Here is an 11161-nt window from a genome sequence, read left to right as displayed (position 1 = left end):
GGCTCCGAGGACCGAGGACACCCTCCTCCCCAACGCACCGAGGCGCCCACTCACCCTGCTTCAGTTGTCACTTCTCACAGTCTCTCGGACCGCTTCTCTCCCTCTCAGCTCCCGTGGGACCGACTGTAGTGTCTGTGTGTGGGCTACTCGGTACACAGCTCAGCTTGAGCCATAAAGATGACGATAAAGTTACAAAATACTCAGACCAAAGTGTGCAGGGGAGAAAATGTACAGTGGCGAGAGAGACTCAGAGAGAGAGAGAGAGAGAGAGAGAGAAAGAAGAAGATGGGACGATAATCGTTAAAAAACACAATCTTATCGTGGAAATTTACATTTATCGTGAAATTATCCTCCGTCATGCATTGGGATCAATTCACCTTTTATTTTCCGAGCTGCATATCCGGTTCCATTTAAACCCCTTGGTAAAACTGACCTGGAAATAACGTACTTGATACAGTCTTTTTTTCACACTCTGTACCAAATCTCTTTGCCAAACAATTGCAGATATACAAGCTCACATACAAGCTTGTAGATCTGCAATCTTTTGGCAAATGTTCCGCCCCGGGATAATATCTTGGGGATATTTTGATTATTGCAATTTCTCTGGTCACAATAATCGTGACATGACATTTTAATATCGTCCCACCACTAAAACAAACAGAACATTGAGTGAGATTGAGAGAAAGAGAGAGAGAGAAAATAATTAGCCACGGCGTCCATGAACTGGCAGGCGGCGGAGCAGTAATTCACACATAATAACTTTAATCAGCACTGTAACCCAATAAAGATTCAGATTCTTTAGCGAGAATATTTACTATAGCCATGTATAATTCTTTGCAAAAAGAAAAATGTAATTGTTTTTTTTTTCTCCTATTGATTAACAATACTGACACTTACTTATGAACAACAGAATATTTTTTTTCCAGCTGAGCACTTTTCTTTTTCAGTGTGAAAGCACTGGGCTATGTACATTCTTGATCTTAGTATACACACTCATACAAACTACAGTAGAAGCACACGCCAGAGGCAGAAAACAACAGGTTTCCTTCTCTAAAGGGGGAGTGTCAGAGTCAACAAGGCCTCTCTTGCACAATATGTAAACGATAGTACTGTAATATCCGAGGTAAACCATGTAAGTAACTCAAATGGCAAACAGAGAGCTCTTGGTACGAGTTTTGTGTCTGGAGGATGGGTTATTCACTGAGCCAGTCCCACCGTCTTAATTTCCACGGTTCGCTGGAGCTGATCGGAAAAGTCCAATATGATGAACGAAGTGTCGAGAGAGCGACCAACAGTCGGACAGTTTCATTTCATTCAGTCTCATCAGTCCGTCTGGTCAGTCAGTCGTTCAGTTTAATGAGTCCGTCGGTCGGTCGGTCTCCCCGGTGAGTCTGGATACAAAAAAAAAGCAAAGCCACAGCTGAACCACACTGCGTTGTGCCACTTGTTTAGAAATCGGAGAAACCGGGACGATAATAATAAAATACCATCATTTTGTCACAATTAAAGGCATTTGGAAATCGCGTTTTTCCCCCAATCTCTCTTTCACTCTCTCTCATTCTCTCTCTCTCTCGGTGATGTCGTTCGTTGTTCGTCTCCGTTGATGTCTTTCTCTCGAAGTCGTTGTTGTTGTTGTTGTTGTGGATACGGTATTAGAAACATCAGAACAAATCAAGGATTTAGGGAGTAGAAACAGGCAGTCTTTGGTGGGGTGGTGGGTTGGGGGGGGGGGGTTGTTGGCGGGGTGGGGGGGGGAAGGGCGTTTAGGTCTCTGTTACCTGCCCCCCACCTCGCTCAGTGTCATGAAGTGGACGTTGGAGGGGCAGTCGGACAGCTCGGGCTGCTGCTCCACGGGCAGCGAGTAGTAGCCGTCGTAGCCCTGGACGCGCCCGGCCGAGAGCAGCTGCTGCCGCTCCGCCTCGCTCCACGCGCGGCTCCCGCCGGCGCCCTCCTCCACGCGCCGCCTCTCACGCTCCCAGGCGCCCTCAACGGCGCGCCGCCGCGCCTCCTCGCGCACGCGCGCCCTCTCCTCCTCCTCGGTGCCGCCGTAGCGCACGCTCAGGCAGAGCGCCCCCTGCTGCAGCGTGATGTCGGCGAAGCGGCGGGTCCGGCCGCCGACCGTGGCGCTCACCTGCGGGTGGTTGGGAGGGGAAAAGCGATCACGTTTTTTTTACAAGGTCACAAGCTATTTTAGCATAGCATTAGACTAGCTAAGGGAAATGTAAAGAACACGTCAGTGGTGGAAAAGGTAATCGCATTTTATACTACTTTGTACTACTAACTAAGTAAAAGTATCAATACTGCAATTTAGAAAATACTCTGTTTCAAGTAAAAGTCTGGAATTCAATATTTTACTTGAGTAAAAGTACAAAGGTATTGGTGTCAAAATGTACTTAAAGTACCAAAAGCAGAAAGTACTTGTTATGCAGAATGTCCCATTTCACAGTTTTCAAATGTGTAAAATGTCTAAAAATCATTTGAAAATAGCAGATCTACAGTGAGTTTGTAGATTGGCTATTTTCAAAAGGCCAAAATGGATGTAGGGCTGACGTGGTTAATGTGTCTTTTGTAATAGTAATGGAAACACAAACAATATAATCAAAAGTAACTAGTAGCCTAAGTAAAGTTTTCAAATAATTGTAGTGAAGTAAAAGTAAAAACATTTCCTTAGAGATGTAGTGGAGTAAAAGTAAAAGTACTGAAGATTTTACTCAAGTATACAGCACTTGAATAAATGCACTTAAGCTACTTTCCACTGCTGCTCACCTGCGACACGCTCACGTTGACGCCACTCTCCAGGACCCGACCCGCCCCGACCCCAAGGCCGGCGCCGGGGCCCAGGTCCTCCTCCACAGGCCGCTGCGACTGGAGGAAGTGGTGCGTGTCGCAGCCGCGCACCGTGAAGCTCAGGCCTTGCAGATGCACGGCGCCGTTCAGGATGGCCGCCACGCGCCGGCTGTCCTCGCCCGCCACGCCGATCACCTCGGCGCTGACGCGGCCCCCGCGCCCCACGGCCAGCCGCACGCCGGGGCCCAGCAGGGAGGGCCGCGAGGCGAAGGGGGGCGGGCCGGACGGACGGCGGCACGCTGAGCCCACGGCGCCCGACACCAGCGGGAGCCTCTCCAGAGAGATGAAGCTCCTCAGCTGTCTCTGGAGCTCACACTGAATACCCAGCACCACCTGCAAGGACACACACACACACACACACACACACACACACACACACACACACACACACACACACACACACACACACACACACACACACACACACACACACACACACACACACACTGTAAGACAGTGGTTCTCAACCTGTGGGTCGGGACCCCCCAAATTATTTTGGGGGGTCCCCAGATGATTAACTTAAAGTGAAACATTGTTTTCTCACTCAACAGTAAACAAACCAACACGAAGTTTAAGTGTATAGAGGGTATCTGCACATTTCTAAAGTGACAATTGAAGTACTTTTTAATACCTCTAAAATGACAACTTAAGAATTTGTCAAATTGTCAAATATTAGAGGCAGATCTACATGCTCACAACGCCTCTTCTATTTTCACAATAGAACCGTGTTATACAAAATGTAATACCTCAAATCATAGTGCTCGTCAGGGTGGGGGGGGAGGGTCCCCAGTTATAAATGATTATTTTGGGGGTCACGGCCTGAAAAGGTTGAGAACCAGTTCTGTAAGACACTGGATCCCCAACACCACCTGAACTACACTACTGTAAGGGTGATCTGCTTCCAATGGCGGATTTCACATCCTGATTCCGTTTTCTCCCAATGGATTGTGGGGATTTGAGCTTTTGCTTCAGTGCCGGGTGCCGTGGAGCCGCAGTTACGGTTTAATTATAAGCACTCGACAGTCGGATTTGAAATCCTGACTTTAGTCGGGATAAGCACTAAATGTGTTATGTAAAAAACATAACATCTGTTTGAAGGGAGCAATGCTGCTGCTGCTGCTGCTGATAGACCCACACAACGTCATCATGTCACAGCTTGTCCGCGTTCGTGTAGACGTGTACACATTTTTCTATGGGTAAACCCAGAGACCGTAAAAATGTGTCATCAAGATGTCATCATGCTCTGATGTCACTGTGATGTCAGGGGAACCAATCTACCAGAATGGGTTTGCCGCTCTGACATCACGCTCTGGCTTCACTGTGATGTCACACTAACAGAATCCCTTTTATGCCCATATACGGAGTTCCCTGATGTCATCAATATTAATGATGCCCTGTTTAAAGTTCATTTGACAGGCACTATGGGAAGCAACAAGGATGTTCCCCTCCCCACCCGGAATCCCTTCCCCAAACTCGGACATTTGCGTTCGTAATAATGACCCTCAGCCAAGCCGGATTGAAACCGCTAGACATTTTTCATTTGTTTCTCTGGGATCCCAATCGACACTGTATAATCCTTAGTGTCCAATGGAGTGTACACTCAGAGCTACAGACCTCAAGGTGTCTAACTATCAATCAATTAGCCCGGGGACCCCTGGCTGGGACACAGCGGGACAGCTGAAGAGACCCCTGTTGAGTTGATAAGCAGTGATGTAAAGGATGCAAAGTCAAAGGATCTAGTCTGTTTTATTGACGTAGGATGTAGAGCTACGATGCCCAGCCTCAAAGAGACAAATCCCTTGTAAGAGCAGACATACCTGGTAATACATAGATTTGTGAAGTGTTTAGGGGAGGAGGATAAAGGAGGATTTGTAGTGATCTCCTCGGGGAAATTACTTCTCTGCATTGGCTTTTGGTAGGTTTACCATAATATATACTTCCTGCTGCAGAACATTTTTCCCGCACCGGGCCTGCTTTTTCAATTACCGTATTTTTTTCATTTATTGTTTTATATATTTTTTGGGGGAAAGGATTAAAATAATAACTAGAAATACTGTTCCTACGAAACAGTGTGGGCTCGCATGGAGCATGAATGGGCACAAAGATCTACCCTTTGGGCTGCTCCTCCTCATTGGCTCAGGGCCCTGCCTTAGTACTGTCGGTATTTTTTTTTTAGGAGAATAACCTTGCTCTATAAAGTTTTGGTATAACATACTGATACAACATACTGGTCTCGAGCCCCCGTGTTGTTGGTATTTATATCAGGTCTCGGTGGTGATGTCACCAGGAGCGCTGCTCTGTGGTGGTCTCAGCTTTCAGCTAGCCCACAATAATAATAACTAGAGAAATTGCAATTTGGGAAATTGCGAGTGTGGTTGCATAAAAAGTTACATAAAAAAAGTTACCTTACTATATATGGTGTTTCCCATTCAAAGTCAATGGGAAAAGTTACGTCATAAAAGTTACTCACTATATATGGTGTTTCCCATTCAAAGTCAATGGGAAAAGTTACGTCATAAAAGTTACTCACTATATATGGAGTTTCCCATTCAAGTCAATGAGACTAAGAGTTTTGAAAAATGCAAAATTCCCCAGAGTAATAATGTGGTTGCCCTGGCAACCACACTAATAACTAGAAAGATGCAATTTGAAATTGCAAGTGTGGTTGCCGACGATTGGTGACTATCTTCTACAGCAGGGTTCCCCAATAGGCGGCCCGCGGGCCATTTGCGGCCCGTGGGGGGCTACTGTCTGGCCCACACCAACCCCAGTAATGATGGTGGTATGAGAGCAGCAACAACACTAGTATATCGTCGTTGTCGGGTGGAAATCTCGTATCTCCAAATTTGTACGTTCTTTCGCAAATCATACAAGGCCGTCGCACCAAAGTAGTGAAAACAGCAGATCTACAAGCACACAACGCCTCGCACCGCGAGGCGTTGTGTGCTTGTAGATCGGCTGTTTTCACTAGTTTAAATGATTTTTAAAATGATAAATTCAACGGTTTTGGACATACAAGATTTTCACCCGACAACGACGAGAACTGTCGCTGGAGTAGTGGGAACGCCACCGTCGCCCCCCTGCAATGTTGTGGCCCTCGGCTTGGTACCCTAGACATAATTCGGCCCTTGGAGAAAACGAATTGGGGAACCCTGTTCTACAGTAAGCTAACTGTCATGTGAAGCTCGACCAATAGATTCCCTATTGATTGCCACTCACTCCCATTGATTCCCTACTGATTCATTTCCCACCCGCAAATATAAACTAGTCCTGTGCCCGGAGGGTGTGCATGTGTGCACAGTATAAGGGATTGAATGCAGGAGTCTCAGAAGTTGTTGGAGTGCCCGTTGGGCAGATCTTTATGCCCATATATGGTGTTCCATGTTGGAGTGTCCTTTGGGCAGATCTTTATGCCCATACATGATGTTCCGTGTCCAGGCCAGTCTGTGATGTCAATACTATGAAATCAGAGTATTAATTTAGTGTCGCTAAATTAATAGTTAGATGTTATGATGCTAAATATTATTATATAATCTCCCGAATTCTGACGTCATACATTTTCCTGTAATATGACGTTCATCATTTTGATGAGGTAATGGGCTGTCTATCGATTGACCAGCTTTGCAAGCTGGTAAAAATAAATAAACTGGCTCTAATAACGGCATGGCATCTACGTGGATCTCTTCCATCATGGTGGTGATATCATATTGGTGATGTCATATTGATGACGTCACTCTTGCCCAAATATGGAGGGGCGTCAGCCTGTGCACATCGGTGTTGTCAGGCATGCACGGCAACTGGTTGTGTTGTGAGTGAGGACAGACCAGAGCTCTGCTCAGCATGTATAAGATTTGAAAATATTTTAGAATTCCACTTCATTCCACAGACATCAGTCTCCTTTGCTCAGTGTCGTGTGAGAGGGAGATATAAAGCATAGGGAGTCAATATTCCATTACCCTACAGAACCTAAAACTCTGTCCCCTATAACAGCCCTTGTCTAGATGCAGATTTGATGAACCACCACTCCAGGAAGGAGTGTGGTCTCAAGCTTCCCAGACCAAGGTCCACTGTTCTGATTGTACATACTTCACATCTGAAACGAGCCATGACGACCTCTACAGCCAAATGCCCATAAATGGACCAATCCCCTCAGAATCCTTCCACAAAACCACAAGAATTGCAACCAGCCAGGAACAAGGAGACACAGACGAACCAAAATCTTACAGTCATCAAAAGTTTACCAAGACTTTAACTCAACCAGGAGAAGTGAAGACACATCAGCTGGCTTATACCGGGAAGAAAACTCACATCTGTAAACAGTGTGACAAGAGTTTCAGAAAGTTAAGTGAGTTGAAGAGACACCTGACAATCCACACAGGAGAAAAACCTTTCTATTGTAAACAGTGTGACAAGAGTTTCAGTCAGGTAGGTGACCTGAAGATTCACCAGCGTATCCACACAGGAGAAAAACCTTTCCATTGTAAACAGTGTGACAAGAGTTTCAGTCAGTTAGGTAACCTGAAGAGACACCTGCGTATCCACACAGGAGAAAAACCTTTTCACTGTAAAGAGTGTGAGAAGAGTTTCAATGACCTAGGTCTCCTGAAGAGACACCTGTCAATCCACACAGGAGAAAAACCTTTCCACTGTAAAGAGTGTGACAAGAGTTTCAGTCAGTTAGGTAACCTGAAGAGTCACCAGCGTATCCACACAGGAGAAAAACCTTGCTATTGTAAACAGTGTGACAAGAGTTTCAGTCAGTTAGGTAACCTGAAGAGTCACCTGCGTATCCACACAGGAGAAAAACCTTATAGCTGTAAAGAGTGTGACAAGAGTTTCAGTCAGTTGGGTGACCTGAAGAAACACCAGCGAATCCACACAGGAGAAAAACCTTATCACTGTAAAGAATGTGACAAGAATTTCAGTCAGTTAACTACCCTGAGGAGGCACCAGCGTATCCACACTAGATAAAAGCTGTTTCACCGTAAACAGTGAAAACTACCGTCTGCAGAATGGGTCCTCATTGGCTAAGGGCCCTGCCTTTGTACAGTCTGTAATTTTTTTTTTTTTTGGAGAATAAACTTGAGCTATAAAGTTTTGGTATAACATACTGGTCTCGCCTTTCAGCGAGCCCACAATTAGAAACTCTGTTCCTATGAAGGGTTAGGAGAATAAACTTGACCTATACAGATTTGGTATAACAGAGTAAAGTATAGCTTCTACCACTTTTTCTAGTCACATGTTCAAATACTGGATTCTGATTGGCTAAATTCCGGAGGTTATGGCAGAACAACCGCCGCAGTTGTGTGAGGACGAGATCAATGCGCCTCAGTGTACATCCGGGGACTTCAGGAGGTAGTCGGAACACCTTTCCCCCAACCAACATATGACGGTCGTAGCGGTCCTATGTTTACTAACGTGCGTACGACGTCGCCGATTTATTTGGATCCAATGCAATCCGCCAACTTTAAAGCCCCTTTTCTCTGAACCTATGCCTTTCTGGAAGCGAACAGCCTCTATTTACGGCCGGAACGGTCCTTCTAACTGACGTTAGCTTAGCTGTATGCTAGACATCTTTCTCTGCATGGAGTTGGCGTCATCTGGTGGTGAGTAGAAGATGTTGTTTGTGGAACTATTTGCTGTCGTCGCGGAAGTTTTATAGGCAATAATGATTGTAACTTAATATCCTTGCAAGTTACAACTATGTGTTTTCTTTCATGTATACGGAAAAAAGTGGTAGAAAAGCTATTTACCACTCGGGGTCGGACATTATGCTCTGATAATGTCCTGTGTGAGGGTGTTATCGGACTCGGCTTCGCCTCGTCCGATCACCCCCTCACACAGGACATTATCAGAGCATAATGTCCTCTCACTCGGGGTAAATTGCTTACATAACATACTGATATAACATACTGGTCTCGAGCAAATAGCAGTCACCAGAACCAACCTGGACGGTTAAAATACTGAATCAAGCAACTACACGTACATAAAAGCCTGAGTAGACATTAAAACATTTTTGAAAGTGAAACATCTCTTTAAGTGTCTTGCTCAAGGACACTTAACCAGGCGATACCTGGAGGAACCAAGGATTTAAACAGGGACCTTTTGATTCCCAGACGGCTGCTACACATACTAAGCCACTGCCTTGTCACTTGGCACACTATTTGGAAGTGTTTACTTGACCCACAGCAGCAGCAACGCAGACGCTTCGGCCGGAGCTTTCCTCACAGCTAGGGTTGTTCGATATGGCCAAAAAATAAAATCTCGATTATTTTCTCTGAAATCCCGATTTTCGATTTCGATTTCGATTTTTTGTTAAAAGAATAATACATTGTTTCAACTATTTTGTTTTCATTTAAAAAATGCAAGGAAATGATTTTTTTTTTTCATTATTGTTTCATTTTTTGATTTTTTTATATAGCCAAATAGCAAAATGCAATAAAACAATAAGGGTATTAATAATAATAACTTTAGTTGTGCAACAATCACATATAACTTAGCGTCCTTAGTGTTTCATTATCAATAGTGAGTGACAAAACAGCCAAAACAAGCCAGCTCTTGGAGGCTGGTGAGGCATTTTGGTAGGCATTTCGCCTACCAAAATGTAATTCCTGGCTACGCCCCTGCCCTGCACCACTCATGCACGGAGATGTTGACTGATTGTAAACGGAGGCGAAGCGCTTCGCTTCCCGACGCAAAATTAACACAGTGACATGGACAGTAGGAGTAGACTACAGTCAGTAGGTGGGTAACACAGAATTAATAAGCTTCTTTCAAACTACAACAAGTAAGTAAGTTTACCAGCTCAGCAGCGTTTTGTTCTGTTTGCTGCTTGAACCATCGCGAGTGAGCGCATTGCGGTGGTGAACTCTGCTCAGTCTGACGTGCGCTAAACGCGCATCAAAGAAATTACACATCAGATAGAAAGTAGTATTAATTTGGTGTCGGACCTTGTCGTCCTGCTTTAGGAGGACGGGGCTGTGTACTTTTTGCGCGTGCAAGGCTCCAATGAGTAAGAATTTCCCTAATTAAAGTGAAAATCGATTTTACGATTTCCATTTTTTTAAATCGTACAAAGGAAAAAAAACGGGTTACGATTAAAAATCGATTAATCGAACAACCCTACTCACAGCATGATAAGGTTGAGGAAAGTAATACATATATAAGAGCCTAAAACGATCCGTCGCGAAAAGGCTCTGGAACAGGGACAGAGATGCAAAAACACACACAGTAAAAACAAACTTTACTTAAAGGGATATTTCACTTAATAATAATAATAATAATAATAATAATAATGTTTTATGGTCTAATCAGGCTTTTGTGAGCACCCTGGAGAGATTTTAATTTGCTTGATTCAGTAGTTAGATAATTGATATTCATTTTATCAGACACGCCCCCCTCCTATACAAACCCACTGTAACTTCATATTCCATTTTAAAGCATGGTAGATTCATCAAAAACACCCGTCTTTTTTCTGGTGACTCCTGACGCCTTCCTAATATGTGAGCCGGCCATGTTTTTTTTGGATGACATTTTTCCTTTATTTTTAATAATCTTTTTATTGTATTTTATAAAAAATAAATGAAAAAGGTTATTGAAAAAAACACAGCGTATTAGGAGGGTGTCAGGAGTCACCAGAATAAAAGACCGGTGTTTTCAATGAATCTATCATGGCTAAAATAGAGTTTGAAGTTACAATGGGTTTGTATAGGATAGGGGTGTGTCTGATAAAATTAATATCAAATATCTAAATACTGAATGAAGCAAATTAAAATCTCTCCAGGGTATTCACAAAAGCCTGATTAGACGATAAAATGACCAAAAGCTTTTTTGACAGTGAAATATCCCTTTAATAACACGTTTAACATAAGTACAGTACACCTTCACCTAAGGATCAAAACTAAAACTCAAGTACAGTATACCACACTATCATATGAACACGATAACAACTCTCAGGAAACATGGACAAACAAACTGGAAACTCAGACATACAGTCAGTCCCACTAAATATCCAATTGTCTTTAGCATGGGAACCTGAGGTGGAACCAGTCTCTCAATCAAGGCCGAACAGAGGGGAGAACGAGGGGAAGCCACACCGGGCAAAGTCACCACAGGGCATACAGTCCAAGAGGAGGACACTCGGGGCAGGGGCAGAGGCCAAGATCGTGACAAGGACTTTAATTATTGAATGCTGGGGAGTTTTGGCTTCTGTATTCGTTGTGCACCCAATAAAAGAACTAACCTGCCTTCAAGGACAAGTGTTCTTTTTCAAGCCAAGTAGTCAGAAACCGAACATTGTTTGATCCTGGGTTCC

At 44.2% G+C, this 11161-nt stretch overlaps 1 protein-coding gene across 1 annotated transcript in view; it reads right to left on the bottom strand.

The window, feature by feature from the left end:
- Positions 1–1774: 1774 nt before the first annotated feature.
- The window catches only part of tenm1 (teneurin transmembrane protein 1), a gene marked incomplete at both ends in the record, with an annotated part of 491087 nt that continues 481700 nt past the window's right edge, over positions 1775–11161 (bottom strand). Inside the window, 2 exons of the mRNA XM_080745426.1 lie at positions 1775–2131; positions 2767–3180. Coding sequence (XP_080601552.1) covers positions 1775–2131; positions 2767–3180 — 771 coding nt within the window. The remainder of the gene's footprint in view (positions 2132–2766; positions 3181–11161) is intronic.

The sequence above is a fragment of the Nannobrachium achirus genome, assembly GCF_963921795.1.
Source record: "Nannobrachium achirus genome assembly, chromosome: 17".
In the NCBI taxonomy this organism is placed as follows: domain Eukaryota; kingdom Metazoa; phylum Chordata; class Actinopteri; order Myctophiformes; family Myctophidae; genus Nannobrachium; species Nannobrachium achirus.
The sequence above is the reverse complement of the archived record's forward strand: the minus strand, read 5'-3'. Positions and strand labels throughout refer to the sequence as shown.